The sequence below is a fragment of the Furipterus horrens genome, unplaced genomic scaffold (genome assembly GCF_987537825.1).
Source record: "Furipterus horrens unplaced genomic scaffold, mFurHor1.1.pri manual_scaffold_5, whole genome shotgun sequence".
Lineage (NCBI taxonomy): Eukaryota > Metazoa > Chordata > Mammalia > Chiroptera > Furipteridae > Furipterus > Furipterus horrens.
Window position 1 is genome coordinate 50,074,864 of NW_028327175.1, and position 21,324 is coordinate 50,096,187.

The window sequence follows — 21,324 nt, forward strand, 5'->3', positions numbered from 1 at the left end:
TTGGGTCTCCTCAGAACCAGTGCATTGTCTTAAATAAAATACAGAGTCACCATGCTTATTAACTAATTCCTGTTACCAAGAAGAAAAATGATGACCTCACCTGGGGACAGCCTGATGACCAAAACCCACCACAAACACCAACCATGCCATTCCCCGGGACTGACAGATGTGAGCTGTATGTCCTGTGCACAGGGCACTCTGGGGGCACTGGCTTACCAATGGACCCCGCAATCCAGCCTGCTCTATCACCTTTGGATTTGAGAAGGATCTTCTAACATCAAACCTAACATCAAAGTGGAATTTTACGTGGCACCATAAAGCCAGCATTCTGGTCCAAACACAACCCTCCCTTCTCCCCTTTCCCTCACTACTTTTATACTTTTAACTAATTTGTGTATGTCTGTGCATATCAGAATATATCACTAGACCACAGGCTGTTTTGAGGACAGAGAAAGATTTCTTTTTTGGTAGTCTCCACAGTGGTAGATGCCATTTTTAATGTTTATTAGATTTTTAAAAATAATTCTTATTTTTAAAAAATCCACACAAATAAGAAAGCGCTCTGGGATAGGACTTTTTTTTTTTTTTTTTTTTTTTTTTTAATCTCTGTACTTAGAACAGTCATCCTAGGAGGAACTGATTAGATGTGGCTCATACTGTCAAAGAAAAATAGAAAAGAGATCATAGAGATTACAGTTGGTTAAGAGTGAACACCCCTGGAAAGGAAGAAACATGTGGTGCCAATGACATCTGAAATATTTTCTCATTAAGAAAACATGAGAAAAGAGCCCCCACAAGGTTAAGGATCATTCTGTAAGAAGGAGACAAGCCTGGAAGGCAGAATTTCGGCACACAACATTTTGCTGATGCTTTTTACCTAACTGCCAAAGTCAGCAAGAGAAGTGATGGGGATTTTTTCAAATATCTTCTCATGATTGTTTTTAGGCCCGGTCAGGGCAGAGGGCTGGGGGGTGGGGGGACTCTTATGCTTCTGAAAGCAAAGGAGAAGCAGCCCTTCTAAGGCCAAACCCAGCAGGCCAGTCTCCCACAAAGCGCCTGGGCACTCTTTCCCAGGCCCTCCATAAAGAGCAAGTCTCCCCCAGCTCCTGGGAAGGAAGGAGCAGCAGTCTTTCCTCGGCTGACGAAGCAAGGGCCTCAGATCAAGTCACAAAACCACAGCAATCGTTGTAGAAACCCAAAGTAGAGAGGAATTCGGGACAGAAAGCCAGCAAAAGCTAGCCCTGGAACTCTCCAGTTTTTGAGCAAATGCCTTGCTTCAAATATATTCCACACATTGCACAGCAGTTACCACTGCCCCAAGGACAGGCCCTCAAGTGAAGTGTAAAATGGGGGAGAATCAGGCTGTGTGGGTTCTTTTGTAGCTACAATTTAGCCATTCTTTTTTGTTTGTTTCCTTGAAAAAACTACTACAGAATAAATCCCTCCTTTTACATTCTTGGAGATATGAATATAAATAATGCACAGCTTTTGTTTCAATGGATAACCAATGCCTCCTTTGAAACTTAAATTTGTATCATCCCTCTATTATTAATGACATTGATTTAAAAAATTCAGGACTCAAACCCCTGAAATACAACCTATTTTTTGCTGATCCTTAAACTAATAATTCCTAGGCCATTAAGTTCTTTTCCATCCTCCAGCTGCCTACCATGCATTTGCATCTACAGCTTGTGGCAGCCCAGCATTAACTCAGCCCCTTCCCCGGAATCTACTTTTCACCTTCCTTCATTCTCCAGAGCAGCCTATCCAACATTCCTCTCACCTTCACAGGAAATTTTGGCTCCAATGAGTTCTGAGAGGAATGTACAATGTAAGAAATGGATCTGTCTTAAATGTGACCTTTAAAATGGAATGCAAAACAAGAGAAGAAAGTAAACTCCTTCCCAAACTGGAAAGCGTCTTGCAATTTAGTCAATAAGTATGCTCAGTTCAATATGTATCTTCCATTAATTATAAACTCAGGGACAGGCCATGTCTTATAGACATGTGAAAATAAAGATTATTTCATGCTTCTCATTCTTAAAATGTCATAATATCAAAAATACATTATAGCACACAAGCTACAGGCAATACAATAAAACATTGAGGGACTGAGAAGGATCTTTGCCTTAAGACTCTGGGATTGTGGATTCAATGGTTAGTTGCATAGAATACAAATGCAAGACTGTTCTGGGGACCTTTAAAATGTATTGGTTATTATTATTTTTTCAATAAAAGAATCAACAAAGCTGTATGTACTACTATCTATTACTAATAAAATTTTAAAGTTATCCAATATGCTCTCAGCATGGATAGTAACATCGAAAAATTAAAGAGGTGACCTGGATTGACTTGCGGCTAGGAAAAATAATCTCATAGTTTTGAGCTATGTGTTGTTATTTCCCTCAAGTTGATGTGTTCAATAAAAAGATAATTGCAAAGAGAAAGACAGCGTGGACACATATATGAGTTATTGCTTTAACAGGTCTTCCTTGTCTCTGCAGAAATTCATGTAAGCGTTCGAAGAACCTAGTGAGACTGGTTTGCCAGCAGTCAGGTTACTTTGTTTTGGGTACAGAATTTCTATAATATTTTAATGAGTCTGCCAATTGCATGAGTACATTTAAAACCAAGAAGTTCTCCAGTACCAGTTTTTAAGGGAATCCTATATATATGGGAGAATGGGACAAAAGATTTAGAGGAATTAGTTAAGATTCTTTATTGCTCTGTTTAAAATGTTAATCTACATATAATTTTGTGAAAGCTCAGATAATCAATGTTAAAAGTTTAGGCTCTCTAAAAAATGCCTCTATGGGTTTCAGTAAAAATGTGCTATTGAACAGGGTCCAGTGTTCCTTAATGGTAGTCTACTGACTTTCTGGGGCAAGACATGTCTCCATTGTGAAGGGCTGGACCGAGCCGTGCAGGTGCCTGTTCCTTAAAGTGACTTTACCCTTAAGACACTGTGACAACCAAAACCATTTGTGCACATTTCCCAGTACTGTGGTGGACCCCGCCCCTGTCTCAAATGGACTATGACTCTATGGGCGCTCTGGCCATGGGCTGCACGCCTTCCAGCTCTTTGCAAACGCACCCACCCCACTGCCAACAGAGGGGATGCTTCTGTCAAAGGTTATGTATTACCAGCACTGATGAAAGTTCTGAAAGCACAGAATTACACCACCGTCAACTTTCCTACTCACAAAAACTCCTACTGGAGATCAACTGGTCCATGCTCTCCTATGTATTTCTTAAATCTGTCCTCTGGTCTCCATCAACTTTCTCTCTGCCTTTATTTAGCTAGCTGCCTCCTAGCCCTCTTTACTGCCATCACCTCCTAGAACGTCAGCCTGCCTCCCATCACCCTCCACATCCATCCTAAAATGAAAATCTGATCCTATGTAAAACATTTCAGTGCCCCCGACTGCCTTCAGAGGACACCCTGATTCCTCCCCTCTGAGCCAGCTCTCAGCTTACATGCTCCAGCATCACAACTCGCCATTCCCCACCTTGCACTCTGGGGTCCAGCCCCACTGAACCTCCTACATGACTGCTCTCTCTGCTCTGCCCCTGTTCACGTTAGTCTCTCACAGCAGAGTGCTGCCCAGCGTCCTCCCCACCTGCATATCATTTATCTGACCATCTCATTCCCAGCCTTTAACTCTCAGAAAGGCTCCCCAAACCCCTTGGCTTTGGTAGGTGCTCCTACTATGTGCACAGAGTACCCAGGGCTGCATCCAAACACTCTTCCACTACATCATAATAATTAATGCATTCGCTTCTCTGCCTCACTAGACTACAAATTTTCTAAGGGTTGGCACTATGTCCTGTTTAGCTTTCTCTCTGCAATGAAAGATTGTGTGAATGAATGAAAGACTGGCCAACCTGTATCTAACAGATAATGAAACTGAGGCTAGAGTCTACATAACCTAATTGGCAGGGAGGCTGGGATTTGAACTCTGATCATATCCTATTAGAGAGGAAATTAGAAGGACCACTTTTGTATTAGAAGAACAGAATATTATGTTTGCAATGAGACAAGCAATATTTGTTAACAGCAGTAATAATCACATAGGTCATCAGATTCAGTAGCATATAGGAGACTCAATGCCAACAGGCTACTGGGAGCTGAGCGAGTGGTGTGCATCGACCTGACCTCAAGCTATCGATCTGAGAAGGTATTAACCAGGAAACAGGGACCACGGATGACCAGGCACACTCTGTGTGGGCAGGTCCTTCACTGTCATATTCAGAATAAGAGTATATAGCTGGTAATGATTTACTATAGAAAGAGATTTCAGAAAAGTTCTATTTCGGAGAAGCATTAGTTCTATGAACAGAAGTGTATAGAGCCAAAAGCATAGAGAGAAAGGACAATGGGATGAGGTCAAAGGAAAAGAAGATGAAAAGCAAAAGCACAACTGATGAGGGTTAATATGTATTGACCTCAAGATCTGCATTTGAATTCCAGCTCTTCCATTTGTTTAATGAGTGGCGCTCTTAGCCCATTTGGGCTGCTATAACAAAATAGCACAGACTGGATAGCTTACAAGCAACAGAATGTAGTTCTCACATTCTAGAGGGTGGGAAGTCCAAGATCAAGACCAGCACGGTTGCCATTCGGTGAGGACCTCTTCCTGGTTCATAGCCAATGCTTCTTGCTGTTTCCTCACATGGAAGGAGGTGTAGAGGGTATGTGGGTGGGGGCAGCTAAGCATCTTTCTGGGGTCTCTTTTATAAAAACACTAATCTCACCCATGAGGGCTCTACCTTCATGACATTGCACATCCCAAAGGCCCCATCTTCTAACACCCCCCTATTGGATGTTTGTGGAATTGGGATGAACACAAATATTCCATAGCAGTGGCCTTAGGAAAATCACTTACCCTCTTTAATTTTTATTTATTCATTTATAAAATGGAGATAAAGAAACCTATTTCACAAGGTTACGTTGAGCTTTAATACTTATGTACCTGGGCATGGAGTAAATATTTACTAAACAGTAGCCATTATTATTACTCACAACCTCAGAAGAAAAGTGAACTGACTGAGCCAAAGGATTGCAAAGAAACTAAAACCAAGATAAATAATAACCTACAAGGCAGATGTTAAAGAACAGGTTAAAACTGTAAAAAAATGTCTAACTGGTAATGTAGAGGAGCTCCAGAAGACTGAGAAAAAAGAAAAAAAAAAAATGAAAACGATGCAAGAAATGCTGAGTCAGTGATTCAACCTACTAATTAAAATATTTCTGAGAAATAAATCAAGCAGAACAAAAGCAATAAACCAAAATATGAACAAGAAAACTTCCTGGAGTGAAAAATAATCTGAGCAGGCAGATCAAAGGGCTCACTATATTTCAGGCAAAATTAATTTTAAAATATTTTAAAGACCCACACCTAGATATAATTCAGCAAAACATCTAAACTATGGAGATAATTAAAAGGAATAAAGCCTCCAAAAAAGGTTTCAGGGACCAGCTTAACCAGAAAGATCTTTTAAACAATCTGTAAACTATTCCAGAGCATAGAAAAAAATGGGAAAACCATCCAAACTTTTTTTTTTTTTAATCCTCACCCAAGGACATGCTCATTGACTTCAAAGAGAGGGGAAGGAAAAAAGAGAAACAGGGAGAGAAACATTGATTGGCTGCCTCTTATACACGCCCCAACTGACCAAATCCTCAACCTAGGTGTGGAGTTTGACCAGGAATCGAACCTGCAAACTTTCAATTTATGGGATGATGCCCCAGCCACCTGAGCCACACTGGCCAGGGGCCAAATAATTTTATTATGTGAGCATAACCAAGATGACAAAACCTGACAGAGAGAAAAAAGCCACCAATCCTACTTTTCACTTCTGAATTGATACAAAAATCCTAAATAAATCTCTAGCATGATCAAGTTGAATTTAGCCCAACAAAGATGGTCAGAATATGAGACAACCTTATTATAAGGTAATACCCACTTTTTTTAGTAAAAAACTCCAAAAACTATTTTTGCTGACTTGAATAAATATAATACAGATGTTTGTGAAATAGTGAAACAGGGAAGTATCTACTTAAAAGTTGTATATCGTCGGCAGCCGTCCGTCTCGAGAGACGATGGTGTAGCTTCTCAAGAGTCTATCTGCACCGCCGAGAATGGCTGCGCAGTCCGACTCGGGAGTGACATGGTATCTGTCTCCTCCCGTGTTGAATCGACATCTTGTGATGACGCTGAAGCTACAGAGCCTGGGCAGGGTAATATGGAGGGTCTGCTGTTGCCCATGCAGCAGACCCCCCCCTCTCTTCGCAGCTGAAGGATCCAAGGGAAAGACGGAGTCAATACAGCTTGGCTTCAGGTGCGCCGCAGGAGTTGCCGGTGTTGACTACAACGTCAAACCGCCTTAGGGACTCCGGCTCCGGATTTTCTGTCGGGGTTTACTCCCTTAGCCTTTCCCCTGAAGAGGTATGCCGCAAGGCAGCGGAGGTTTTTTGGAGTCAGAGTTTTCCTTCTCTAAAAAAGTTGTATATACACATTTGAAATCATATAATAAAAGACCTTAAAATATATCTTTTTCCCCCACTTTCACACATCATGCAAAAATTTTATTCCGCCTCTTCCCATTCCTACTTGATATCAATATCTGTTGCCACAGGAGCCACTGTGAGATATTTCAGTTTCCCAGAGCTACCATCTTCACCTCTGTCTGAGCACTTTTCAGCCTGAATATAATACATTCATACATGTATACTTTTGTTTCAGGAAATCATTTATCTTTAAATTCTATCATTGTTGTCTCTACGATATAAATTTGTTTTATAAACTTATCACTTTCAATTCTTATAATCGTGAGGTCATTTCCCAGGAATAATTACTAAATCAGTATTAAATTTCTTGGCCTCTTTTTTTATTAATTTTTTAGTGAGTGATCTCCATAAGCATTCAATACTAACACTGATCAATGTGCTTTACCAGGCTGTTCAAAATAAAGCCAATTGAGAAAGACTCTCAGAATATGAGAGATCTTGTAAGGACTTGTGTATAAGATGTCTCCCTCTTTTCTGAAGAGTAAGTTTGGGCGAAAAAAACAAATATTTCCTTACAGCAACACTTTTCACAACAGGGCACACTTAGAAAATTACAGTGTATGGCCAGCACTAAAGCAGCCGAACAAGGCTGCTCAGGGTGGCCCCTGGCCCTGCCCAGGCTCCTTGATAGGTCGGTACTGCAGCACACCATGGGGAAAGCCCTGCTATTTCACCAGGTCTACTAAGAACATCCAGATCGTCATTTGCATCACCTCAGAGGCAGGAGACTGCAGTGGAGCCAGAACGGTTGAAACCTGGTTCTGCCTGGTTGTGTGACCTTGGGCAAGTTATTCAGCCTCTTTGTGATTCAGTTCTCACATCTGCAAGAGAACTATTGTGAGGATTAACTGAACTAATTCATGCAAAGCACTTAGAACTATGTCCTGCACATAGTAAGCACACAGTAAATGCTAGATTCAATAACCATGCCTGATTAAAAGCAAAACAAAACAACCCTTAAAGAGAACCAAAAACAAACTATGAGCAGAATAACTAGATTAATTCTCAATAGGCCGCTTCACACCCCTTACACACTTTACAGTAAAACTCACCACATTATAAACCTTGACCTCAGTGTGGAGTTTCCAGATAAATTTTCAGGTTTTAGCTGTGGAACACTAGAGATTTGAGAAAGCCTCCTTCATGAAAGGCAGACCAAAACAAAGATACAAACAACCTTAGAAGAAAGAAAGACAATGTTGGGAGCATAAGCAAACTTAAAAGTATGTGTATACACACACACATACATACATATAAAATGATTAAGAGCACAGGCTTTGGAGAAATAAATTGTTACAACCATAAAGTGAAAACAAAACTTCACAAAAAACGGATTACCTGAAAACAAGAATTTTTGATAATTAAAAACTATTGTAGTCACAATGAATTCAATAGAACAGTTTACAAAATAATGATAAGAAAACTTCGCAAATAGAAGAAAATTTTTTAAAAATAGAGAGTAAAACAATGAGAAAATTAGAGGATTAATCCAATACCCAAATAACAGGACTTTTGTAAAGGCAGGCTAGGAGAAAGGTGGGATGGGGGGGCCAAACAATTCTGAAATAAATAATACAAGAAAACTTCCCATGAACAGGGATCTGCATTTTCAGATAGAAACTACTCTCTGAGTACTCAGCATAATGAACAAACCAAGAACTACACCCAAAGTACATCATAGGACAATTATAGGAAACTATGTCTAATGAGTGGAGTGGGGTGGGAATCACATATAAAACAGATTGGAAGTCAGAATGACATCACCATAATAAAAACAATTTTCATAAAATTTCTTCTTCCTTCCTCTTTTCTGTTTTTTTCTACAATCAATATGGATAGCTTTGATTGTCACAAAATTTAGTATTAAAAAATCCATACTTGGAGATGCCAGCCTAGATTTACATGGCTCAATTTCTTTCTTATCTGTCTTCACAATGTTACAATCTGTCTTTGCACTGATACAGAGACGTCTTGTAGTCAGCAAAAGTCCTATTGCTAGAGCCCGGCTATAGAGATTGCTGAGAACAAGCCACTCCAAGGATTCACTGACCAGCTGCCCTGCATATGAGTGATGTTCACTCATACTTTCTCAGAAAGCACTTCTTTTCAAGCATACTCCTAGAATATTTTGATATTTGAAGAAAGGTGCGGAAGTCCATAATTCTTTTTTCTTAGACACATCTTTCTCTGCATTATGATCATGTCTCCACTCCTGTAATTAGCATCTATTTTAAAAAGGAACTGCTAAGTGCTCCAATTTGTCTTCATTCCATTTATCGAATACCATGTCCTAAGCTTTGCCAAGAGATGATTTTCCTATTGCCAGGCTTACCTGTGGAGAAGATGAGCACTGTGTTGTTCCAGAGCCCACGGCTTTTCAAGGCTGCAGTGACATTTCTCACTGCTTCATCCATAGCAGATGCCATTCCCGCATAGTGCTGCCTGTTCTTATCTTGGATAAAGGAATAAGGTTTCAGGTATTCCTCAGGGACCTGAAGAGGCTCGTGGACAGACTGGAGAGCTAGGTAGAGAAAGAGAGGCTGCAAAGAGAGTTCATGCAAATTAGTCAAGAGGGCATGGAAGCATTAAATATATAGAGGTCCAAATATATCAGTTAACGAAGGTAATATGAAGATAGCCCACAAAATGGGTTAAAATATTTGTAAATCATATACCTGATAAGGGAGTTGTATCAAGAACATACATATATATAAGAACTCTTACAACTCAATGATAAAGAACAATTAACTCAATCACAAAGTAGTCAAAGAATTTGAAAGACATTTTTCCAAAGGAGATATACAAATGGCCGAAGCACATGAAAAGATGCTCAACATCATTTGTCATTAAGGAAATGCAAATCAAAACCACTCTGAGATACCACTTCACACCTTCTAGGTGGTTAGAATACAAGCATGGGAAAATAACAAGTGTGGGCAAGGACGAATGTAAAACGGTGCAGCCCGTTTAAAAAACAATTTGTCAGTTCCTGTAATTGTTAAACAGAGTTACTGTATGACCCAGCATTTCAGTTCCTAGAACATGAAAACTTATGTCCACACAAACACTTGTACATGAATGTTCACGGCAGCATTATTCATTATAGCCAAAAAGTGGAAACAACTCAAATGTCCACCAGTTAATGAACAGGTAAACAAAATGTGGTGCATTTTCAGCACTATATGGCAATAGAAGGGATATTATCAACCATAAAAAAAGGAATGAAGTACTAACGTATGCTGCAATATAGCAGAACCTTGAAACCACATGCTAAGTGAAAGAAGCCAGTCACAAAAGACCACATATAGTATGACTCCATTTATATAAAATGCCCAGAGAGGCACATAACTCTATGGATAGAGAACATAGATTAGTGGTTGCCTGGAGCTGTAGGGAGTTGGGGGGGGGAAGTAGTAACTGCTAATAGATACAAAGTTTCTTTCTTTTTTTAAAAAATAATTTGTTTGTTTGTTTATTTATTTATTTTTAGAGAGAGGAGAAAGAGAGGGAGAGAAACATCACTGTGTGGTTGCCTCTCACTCACGCCCCCAACTGGGGGATTGACGTGCAACCTAGTCAAGTGCCCTGACTAGGAATTGAACCAGCGACACTTGGTTCGCAGGCCGACGCTCAATCCACTGAGTCACAGCAGCCAGGGCCAAAGTTTCTTTTTGTGGTGATGAAAATGTTTTAAACTTCGGTTGTGATGGTTGCATAACTCTGAATTTACTATTGAATTGTATACTTTAAATGGCTGAATTTTATGGTATGTAAATTATGTCTCAATAAAGATGTTAACAATGTAACAAAAGACACAAGATAAAAGATTAAAAATAAAAGCTGAAATTCTCAAATGGCCTAAAAGCCTCTGATCCAAACAAATAATTATAATAATAATATCAATCATAACAACTATATATTAAATATCTATGTGCTAGATACTATAAAGATTTATATACTCCATTTCACTTAACACTCAAAACCACTCTGTTAACATTCATTTTACAGATAAATTAACTGAGGCTTAGAAAGGTTACGTGACTTGCCCAACTTCGTATTAATTGCAGAGCAATTTCCTATTGGAAACCCTGCTATTACAGTGTGGACATGTACCAACAGATGCTTTAACTTTTTTTCTTTAGCTGGAAAATAATTTCACACCTTTTAGGAGAGAGTTAGAGATTTTTGCTATTTTTATGAGAAAACAAGTGAATACCATGCTTTGTTAGTTTTGATCTAGGACCAAACATAAGGCCAATTTCATTTCTGGAAACTAAGGAGTGTGACACATTGATTCTTTTTTACCTCCACCAATTTACAGCATTTAACATGAGTGGTATTCCAGGTCAGCTTCTCCCTTTAATGAACCTTCTGAAGGTACTCTCTTCATGCTTCTACAGAATTCTTTAATGAGTTGAAAATGCTCAAAAAGACAACTAGTTCAACCCAAGAATAAATATATAATTCTGTTAAAGTATTTGAGGCATTTAAATTTCATAAGTGAATGAGAAAAAGTTAGAAAGCAGATTGGGGATGGTGTCTCATATTTCATTCTTCACTACTGATAAATTGTTTTGAATTATCTATTCTATAACCCTGTGATAGAGTACGGGGTATGCATGTATATAACTCAAAAAGACACCCCAAAGGTTATTTGTTGTTCATATCTTTGGCAGTTAGAAACACTTTCCCAAAATCAAAATGTTAAATAAAAAAGCTGTTGAATATCAAAGTCATATGATCTCACCTATAAGTGGAACCTAATGAACAAAACAAACAAACCAGCAAAACAGAACCAGAGACATAGAAATAAGGAACAGACTGACAGTGACCAGAGGGGAGGGGGATAATGAGGGAAAGAAGGGGAAGGGTCTAGTCAAGGAATAAGTATAAAGGACCCATGGACATGAACAACAGGGTGGGGATTGACTGTGGCAGGGAGTGGGGTGGTGGTGGCAGAGGACAGCAATGGGGGTAAAATTGGGACTACTGTCATTGAACAACAATAAAATAATATTAAAAATTAAAAACTATTTAAGTAAAGAAGTAGGTGATGGGATGAAGACCATGATAATATAGAACCTATGCTTCATTTATACATTACTTCAATGGAAAAACATTCCAAATTCCAACTCCAAAGGTCAACATTAAAAGCCTTGACACCACGTTAGTTCTGCCTCCACTCCCCCTCCACACGCACCCCTGCTCCAGCCACACAAGTCACACAAAACTCCTGTTCCTGCAGGCCCTGGTGAAGGACGTCCCCATGGAGGCCGCATATGGATACTGAGGAAGGACCCTGGGCTGAGATGTTTGGAGAGAAAGGATGTGGAGTGCATCAATAACCTGAGAGCAATGAGGGTCTGCACTGGGAGCAGCCGTCAGGTCTTCAGCCCTAGACTAAGCCAATCATAGCCACCAGCCAAGGTCTAGATAGGATTAAAAATTGGCAATTTGTAGCCTTCATGAAGTTTTAAAAATCAGAAAATATCACATAAAAATGTTTTGTTTTGTCTTGTTTTAATTTTTTTGAAAAATCAGGACTTCTGACAACTCCATACCCACACCACATCTGGAAACAAACAGCTGGAGTATGAGAAAGAGAGACCTCACTCTCTAGAGTTCTCCATTTTTCTAGTCTCCCTGCCGTCCATATGAGCGGCTTTACTTATTTAGGTAAGCAGCCTGACCCTCATAAACATGAGGGTCTGTGACTCCAGTCTGGGTTTTCTCCAGTGGGCAGAGGTGGCAGAATGAGAAAGGAATCTCATTGCTTAAAAAAGATGTGCTCATCTGGGTCATTACCAGCAACATGGCAACCCACGTGACTGGTGAAGGAGAGAACGGGGAAAGAGGGCAGGTTGGTCCCAGCCAGCAAGTGATTCCTAGAGGCGATGGACAGGGAGAGTCGTGGGGAGTTCTTACAGCCATGCCAGCGAAATAATGATTCTGGGACCATCATTAAAGGACTTTATACATATTCAGTATAGAAATTATTCAACTCTGTTAAATATAGAAAAAAATTACCTGTAAAATCTTTCTAATAATTATTCCTCAGTGGCTAAGGGCATGACTGCCACTTTTGAGGGGTTAAAAGGATAAAACTATAGCAATTGCTCATCTTTCCAGTGGTCAGGCTTCTGGGAAGGAGCATAACTGAGAAGAGGAAGTGAAAACAGCCTCTGAGGATGAAGCCCTGCCTGTCTTGTGACTGTCCCAGGCCATGCAAAGGCTTTGCACTACTTGCTGACCAGATCCCAATAACTTACAGGTATAGCTAAAAGGTATTCCTTGAACAAAACATGTTATCTTTCTTCCCACTTCATCAGCAGTAACCTAGGGTCATTTAGTGTATGGGCAAATGGCCTTACCTGGCCCGATATGGCTTTGGGTCACCAGGAGGAGGCTGAATGATGTATAATGTAGCTCATTTAATGAGGTGAGGACCCATGTAATATTTTAGAGTATTTCCATTCAATATTGTAAAATAAAGTTTCAGCACTCACAAGGTGAATTTTATTCATGAAACAATTCATTCCCCAGCAGTGCTAGATGTGAGGCATTTCTACACTGTTTTTACATTTTAAAAAATTTAATAGAGTACTGTTCTTAGTACTACATGGTGGCCCAGTGGAAAAACAATTAACCAGGGCTCAAAGGTTCTCCCACCACAACCAGGAGCCCCCTACAGCCACTAGTCCTAAGGCCCTCACCTGCCAGCCAGGGCCTCTGTTGGCCTAAATCAAGCAGCCGCCCTCCTGGGAATGAGCTAGTTCATTATTTCTACCCTATCTATTGACTTGAGTTCTAAACCAATCATGCCTTGGCCTTTGGACACCTGAGGGCACATTCTGACCTTACTGACATTCTGACTCCAAACCCTGGTGTCCTGGACCCAACCTGATCTTCACTGATCTCTGGGTTTATGCTGCACCCTGATCTCTCCTTTGTTCTTGGGCCCAGATCCCTGCTCCGACCAACCCAGCTACAACTGTCCCCCTTTATACCAACCCTAACTGTACCCTTTCAGGTTTCTAGGACTAGATCATTGAATCCTAAATGTGAATCATGACCAAATGTTTAAATATTACATTAAAAGTATGACATTATTACTTAAAAGTTATTAGCATATTAATAAGATGCTAGGGGTTCATTTCCTTCTCTTATGTCTATTATTGTACTCCAAACATCCTCACCATGCTAAGAAACTAATCCCAGTAAAGGGGAAAATCCTGTTTTCATTTCTTTAGTATATTTTCCTAATTTAAAGGATGAATTTAAAAAGCATATGCTATGTTTTTAAATTGTTATTCTATCTTTGACTTCCAAACTGTGTCAGGGAAGTAAGGCTCTACCACTAGAAATTTGCATTTGCTTTTAGAAGCTTTTAGTAGATTAGATGAGTGAGAAAAACACTTATTTTTATTCTGCAAAGTGTTGAGGGGGGCTATTTTTAACCAAAAGATATTTCATGAATATGTTACTTTCACACTGTAGTGTTAGTACCAAGGGAATTATCTTGTAGAAAAAGGGAAAAAGAGAAATGACATTGCTTCCCAACACATGTGTGATAGTTATTAGCAGAGTCTCCCTGAGTCCAGCACCAACTGCATTTTTCTTGCAAAGCAGCTCCATTTGCTTTTATCCCCTCAAGTGCTCTTTAAAATAGGGACACTTTTAACTTAGCTTGTGGATTCGTGTGAATTTCTTTAATGATTTCCATCCTAGAACAAGTTGCCTATGTTACAGTCTATATCTAGCACTTCAGAAATTAGCAGAGTAAGATTCAGGTTGGGGGGAGGTAGAAGAGGTTAAAAGGGGGATAAATGGTGATGGATGGAGACTTGACCTGGGGTGATACACACACAATACAATGTACAGATGATGTATTGTAGAGTTGTACACCTGAAACCGATGTAATTTTATTAATCAATGTCACCCCAATAAATTCAATCTAAAAAAAGACCAAAAAAATAAAATAAAAGGAGAAGAAGAAGAAAGAAGATTCAACATGGGGATAAAATGGTAAGTGCAGCTCCTGGAACTGGGGAGATACATCATTTTACTAAGAACTAAAAACATAAACATCTGCATTTGCTATTTTAAATAAACTTTCTGGGGTATTACTTGGTTATATTGACTATTTCATTCATTTATGTCTATGCTTGAAACTTCACTTTGAGGATGCTGGGAATGCTGGACACTGCTTCATAATATTTCAGATGCTGTAGGAACATGACCGCCCTCTCATCTGGCAATTTCCATAATGTTATCTCAGCAGCACCAAACTAGCAACAGGACTCTGGATGGCTTGTGAGCTCCAGGGCCTACAATGTTTCTCAGTCCCTGGGCCTGCCACACCACAGCAGGGAAGGCAGCCCACCCACAGAGAACTTTTCCACCCCAGCTGCCTCCTCTTATCCACTTAATGTTAGGCCACTGTGAGGGAATACTCTATTGTTCCTTAATGGGAACTAAGTTTTACTGTAGGCTTGTTATAGTTACAGGATTATACTGTGAACCTGTAAAAAGAAAAGGCAATTGGCTTCTGCTTCCAATCTGTGTAGGAGGGGAGTCAATAGTGGCTGCACATCAAAATCACTGGCGGGAGGTGGGGGTGGAGGGGTAATTAAAGACCAATGACAGGGTCCCACCCCAGACCCATAAATCACATATTTGGAATTGGCATTTCTTACGAGCTTTCCAGATGATCCCAGTATACTGTCAGGATGAATCACATATGGGGGCTAACAATCTCTGGTCTTGGATATAACTGTGAATAGGGAGTGCATGGAGCTCTGGAATCAAACAGTATGGGTTTAAAATCTGATTCTGACTCTCAGTAGTTCTGTGACCTTACTACTTAACTTCACTAAGTCAGTTTGCTTATCTGTAACATGGTAACTACCTCAAAGGACAGGACAAGGACCAGAGTTCCATTAAGACCTTATCTTGCTGTATCACAAAATGCCAAGCTTACAGAAGATACTGAAAATTTAAATCAATTACCTAGCAGTTATCTTTCCTAAATATTGATATAGCTCTAGGTTTAAAATCTGTATATTGACATATTTGAGAGAATGTTTCAATTTCTTCCATGTTCCATAGCAACAAGCACGGCTGAGCCAAGACGTCAGTATGTAAAAGTGATAAAAAGCTAAAAGTGGGGTAAAGCTGAGGACAGACACCAGGGAAGATTCCTAGTACTGAGTCAGAAGTAGCAGAGACAGTCACAAAGGAAGCATGTCAAAAAGGCAGCCAGCAGCCAGGTGCCATGTCCAACTGGAACATAAACTGGAATCCAAACTGAGAGCTGCATTGAGGACCTTTGGCAACTGTCAAGGAGGTGAAGTGCAGGAAATGAGAAGAACCAGCACATGGTGGGATCTGCTATGTCAGGGTCCTACTGAAGGACAAATTTCGTGGGTGTGCTAACGCAGTTCTTAATGAAGCCATATTTTGAGCCTGATATCTGACAACACAAATATCTGGTCCAGTTTTAAGGGCATTTATTAGCTAACTCCAGAGAATTCAGCTTAGACTTTAGCTCATGAGATTAACTCTAGGTTAACAAAAAAATGTTGAAGGCTATTCAAACTCTTCTATTTTTACCTATAGATGAGTCAAGAGATTTCAGCATATGACATACATAATGACTCCCGGACAGTAAATGGGAAAAAGAGTCTCATCAGTATGCCTGTGGATTAGAAGACTCAATATTCTTTGTGTGTGTGTGTGTGTGTGTGTGTGTGTGTGTGTGTGTGTGTGTGTGTATCTGTCTTCAACACTTATGTCCATTATAAGGACATGAGTCATAATATTGGTGATAAGACCTCCACTTGATTACATCTGCAAAAACCCTCTTTTTTAAAAAAAATTTATTGTTTTTCTATTACAGTTGTCCCAATTTTTCCCCCATTGCTCTCCATTGCCCTGCCCCGCCCCCACTCCCACAGTCAATTCCTACCCTGTTGAACATGTCCATGGGTCATTTATACATGTTCCTTGACTGGTCCCTTCCCCTTCTTTCCCCTCTCAATATTCTTAAGACATCTATTTTTCCCAAAACATTCATTCTTCCCAAGGTCTATAGAAACCTAAACCCAAGCTTTTCTTTTTTTTTTTTTTTTGTAGAAATTGACCAGCTGATTTTAAAATTAAGGGATGCAAAATATCTAGAATAGCTAAGATTATCTTAAAGGTGAGGGAGAAATACAAAGTTACAGCACTTGCCCTGAACCTAAAGTTTATTGATCTCTTAATAGGAAGCTTGCCATAATAAAACCTCAATTTGTACATAAGTCTATCATTTAAAAAAAATGCAAACTTACTAATTGCTTATAGCACATGCACATAATACACCAAATAATAAAACTACAACTCTACTTCAACACTACAGACACACTATTTCTCAAAGTGTAATCTAGGGACCACTTTAATCAGAATCACCCTTGAGGAGTTTCTTTAAAATGCTGACCTCTGGATTTCCCTCAGACATAAGAGATCAGAAGTGGGCTCCAGGGATTTTTATTTTTAACAAGCTTCCCAGGCTGACACTGGTGTACTTTAAATTTTTAAAAATTTAATCTTTATTGTATTTTTTTTCCATTACCATTTAGTCCCTTTATACCCCCTTGGCCCCCAGCAATCGCCACACTGTTGTTCATGTCCAAAAGTTATCCCCCTAGAATGTATTAGATTTTCCCCTAGATGACAGTGGCCTCTTCCTACATTCATCAGAAGAGATGCTCTATTAACACAATCTTGGTATCAGTAAAGACTTACCTTCTCTGGCGGATGGTTTGTTATAAGGTCTGTAGCTCTTTGGGTAAATATGTTTGTTGAATATATATTTTCATATCCTGTTGCAATTTCTTCACCATCTCGAAAATCAAGAGCACACCGTGTGACATTCAGAGCGTTGATAAATATACAGCGTGAATGGGAATAGTAATCTTCACTACCTAGGAGATATCCTATAACAAGAATGGGAGATGAAAGTAGTCAGCACGGCATAAAACTTGTTAAACAAACTCATGTTTCAGCATTTAACTGCCTAATGCAATTGATTATCCATGACAAGGCTAATCAGATGACAAGGCTAATCAGAAAACCATTCCTTAATGTCTCTATATTTGCTAGCAGATGACATTGAAGAGTTATTGTAAAAAAAAAAAAAAAAAAAAAAAAATTCAAATCTACTCCTCACTCAAATCTCTAGCACACAAACTCTGGCATGTAACTCTCAAAGTGGGTGATTCCAAGTAAATACATTTTTAAAAAATCAGGGTTCAAATTCAGTAAAGGTGATAACATCTTCATCTTTTAAAGCTAAAACAGTATATGGTTAATGTGATTTGTTACAAGTTTTTATTCTGAGGTGATCACATAAATGAATGCAGGAATCAAATCATGTTTATATTGACCTTGGGAGACTAGCTTCAAGGTTATTTACAGAAGTGGCTCTAGGAGGAATCATCTTAAGTCAGATGCTGACACCCACTGGTGAAAGCTGCAAGCCTTTCCAGACAGACGATTTCTAGGCATATGTACAGAGCCTAATGATCAAACTAACATGCGGTGCTAAGATTAGATTTTTTTACCTACGGTGATCTCCATTTCACCTCAAATTTAAATGGCATTAACTGCCTATCCCACAATTTAGACTTCACCACAGAAGGAAATAAAATGGGTTTTCTTAACAAATAGTTGTTTCTGAAAATGTTTCATATTTTCCTAAAATATTAAAATAAGCTGTGCTGCATACTGCATGATTCCATGTATATGAAATGTCCAGAATAGGCAAATATATTTGAGACAAAAAATAGGTTAGTGGTTGCCTCGGGCTGGTGAGGTTGGGGGAAAATACGGAGTGATGACTGCAAATGGGGATGGGTTTCTTTTGGGAGATGATGGAAAGTTCTACAATTGTGATGACAGTGGCACAACACTGTGAATATATTAAAAATCATTGACTTGTACGCTTTAATTGGGTGAATTGTATGGAATGTGAATTACACCTGGATAAAGCTATTAAAAAGAAGTAAACTGTGCTGGACTCTGAGTCATCTCCTGACGACTACTACATATTAACCTTAAAACGAGGATGATAAATTGGCCTAGCCCTTTCCCCAGTTTGCATGTATCCTCTAACCACAATTAAAAGCCTTACACATCTTACACAACAAATTGATTCATTTTTAATTAATTTCCTCCTTTTCCATGATTCGCTAAACTCAAGGTTCTGAATACAATGAACACCTTGGTCTTAAGATAACATTTTAAATGGTTATTTTTCACCTAATATATAACAGAAAGGGAAATCCAATGTGTTTGCTAACTGATACATACTAGAGAAAGAAATGTATCCACAAAAATAATTTCAGCCCTGAAATGGGTGCTTCGAGGGGTCACAACACAGGGGTTCTATTGGGGTATTTTAATAACTACTGGGTATCAGAGCTTGAGGAAATCACTTCAGGTTAGTTATCTGTAAATGTAAACTGCTTTTCATCATTTGGAAGAAAATATGCATAGGATATATTTTATCAAAAGACTTATGAACTACAAATATTAAAAAGAAATTACATAAAGGAGGATTCCAGAAACATAACTATTTATTCATAAACTTGACCAAAACGACACAAAATATCCATGTGACAATCACATAGAGCTTTTCTGATAACAATGATTCACAAATTGGAACTTACATGCTGAGCCTAAATAAAACGGCAGCCTATGCTTTTGGAGAAAAAATGAGAAAATACTTTTGGAAGAGCTAAATCTCTGACTGCTCTATTTAACAGCATGATTGAGATATAATTCACATATCACACAAATCTCCCGTTTAAAGTGTAAAAGTTAATAGTTTGTAGTGTATTCACAGAATTTTGCAACCAGCCCCACAATCATCTGCCTGCTTTTTAACAGGATATCAAAGTCATAACCGTAACAGCAGCTGCATGTCATTATGCCTTCCTTACCTGCAAGGCTCCAATCTGGATGAATGTGAGGTATCTGCTCATCTAAGCCCTGGTTAGGCTTCTTAACGCTCAAGAAAGGACAGCATTTCTATTCTGTGCTCAACTGAATCTTTAAATATATGAGATCTGCCCAGAAGGTATCCAGCCATGTAATATGAAAATTAGAGACATTTATTGAAGAAGATACAAGATACAAGAAACACTGTACATAGGACAAGGACACTTCAGTCCCCTTGAAAGCAGGCACCTTGGTACCTGACACAGTTCTCCCAGTCACCATCAGCTGCCCCATAGTATTTTCCTGAATCTCATCAATGGGTCTGAAATCTCTTCCCTTTTAAAGGTGAATTTAGTTTTGGGAAAAGCCAGAAATTTCAGGGCACCAAATCTGGGCTGTAGGGGGACTGAATCATTTGGGTGATTTGATGTTTCACCAAAAAACTCTGGATGAGACATGATGCATGAGCAGGTGCACCATCATGATGAAGCTGCCACTAGCTGTGGCCTTCTGAATCATCTGAATAGTTTCCAGGGAGGAATGTTCAAGCTTAATGCAACATTTAATGCAGATTTGTTGCTTTACTTGCTCAGTCATTTTGAATGCGATGGCCACATAGTACACGTGCTCACTCAACAGCATCTACTGCCCCCACTGACTAGTACAGTGAAGTTGTCATTGTTCGCACATGTGCATTCCAGTCCACTCTGCTTGGCTGCCAGGTTACATTGATGTCACACAAACTGTTCTTGTTATATTAACACTGGCTGGACTTTTCCTGGACAGACCTCATATAACGTGGCTCTTAATAAAAATTCTTTAGTGTTTCCTCTTCCACAGTATAAGTACTGACTTGACCTATATTTTAGCAAAGACCTGATTGAAATTTTTCAAAGGATGTATAGGCTGTTTTTTCTTTTAAAATTTCCAAAGTAACAGAGATCTTCCATCCAAACCTGATATTTAACAGCTATTTAAAGATACTCCGGATAATCCAGGTTCGTCAAGAGAGAATGCCATGAGTCCCTGGTCAGGTAGTTCAGTTGGTTAGAATGTCATCCCAATAGGCTAAGATTGCTGGTTCAATCCTCAGTCAGAGCACATACAGGAAATAACCAATGAATGAATAAATAAGTGGAACAACAAATCAGTGCTTCTCCCTCTCTTCCTCTCTCACTAAAATCAATCAATAATTTTTTTTTTAAAAGAGAGAGAGAGAGAAAGCCATAATTAATGACTGATATCTGCCAGAGAATCTGGGTGGGCGTGGGACACACAAGGTCTCATGTCTGATGTCCTTGAATCTCAACTTTAACATTGGATCGAACAAGTGCTATAGAGCTATGTGCTTCAACTGCATTGTTTGGGCTCCAAACAAACTTTTACTGAAACGTACTTTGGTGCTCTGGCCCTAGCTTGAATAAAAGAAAATGCCTCAAGATATATCTGTAAGAAAACCACCATTTTATTACTAAAATGATGTCTTTGAGGAAGCTCTTCACCCTACCTTCTCCCGAAAGAGGAATTTCTCTCAGGTCTAAGAGCCAGAGAATGCTTTCCTCTTCCTGAACATCTGGTTTCTATTTATCTTATAAATAACGTGACTCCTATAGACTTACCCTTTTCTTCCTTTGTTTTGGACATAAAAAAAATCTCAAGTTTCAGAGTTGAATGTGAAGCCCACCTACAGCCATGCAGTGATTTTTTTAAACTTTTTTATTTGGTGTCAAGCAACTATTCCATTTTTTTCTAGTCATCCTCATTTTTTATTC

At 39.1% G+C, this 21,324-nt stretch overlaps 1 protein-coding gene across 1 annotated transcript in view; it reads right to left on the minus strand.

Annotated features, from left to right (window-relative positions):
- The window catches only part of ARSB (arylsulfatase B), a 139,842-nt gene that overhangs the window by 98,540 nt on the left and 19,978 nt on the right, over nucleotides 1–21,324 (minus strand). The window contains exons 3-4 of the mRNA XM_090276409.1: nucleotides 17,357–17,547; nucleotides 8,904–9,111 (exon numbers count right to left, since the gene is read on the minus strand). Coding sequence (XP_090132535.1) covers nucleotides 8,904–9,111; nucleotides 17,357–17,547 — 399 coding nt within the window. The remainder of the gene's footprint in view (nucleotides 1–8,903; nucleotides 9,112–17,356; nucleotides 17,548–21,324) is intronic.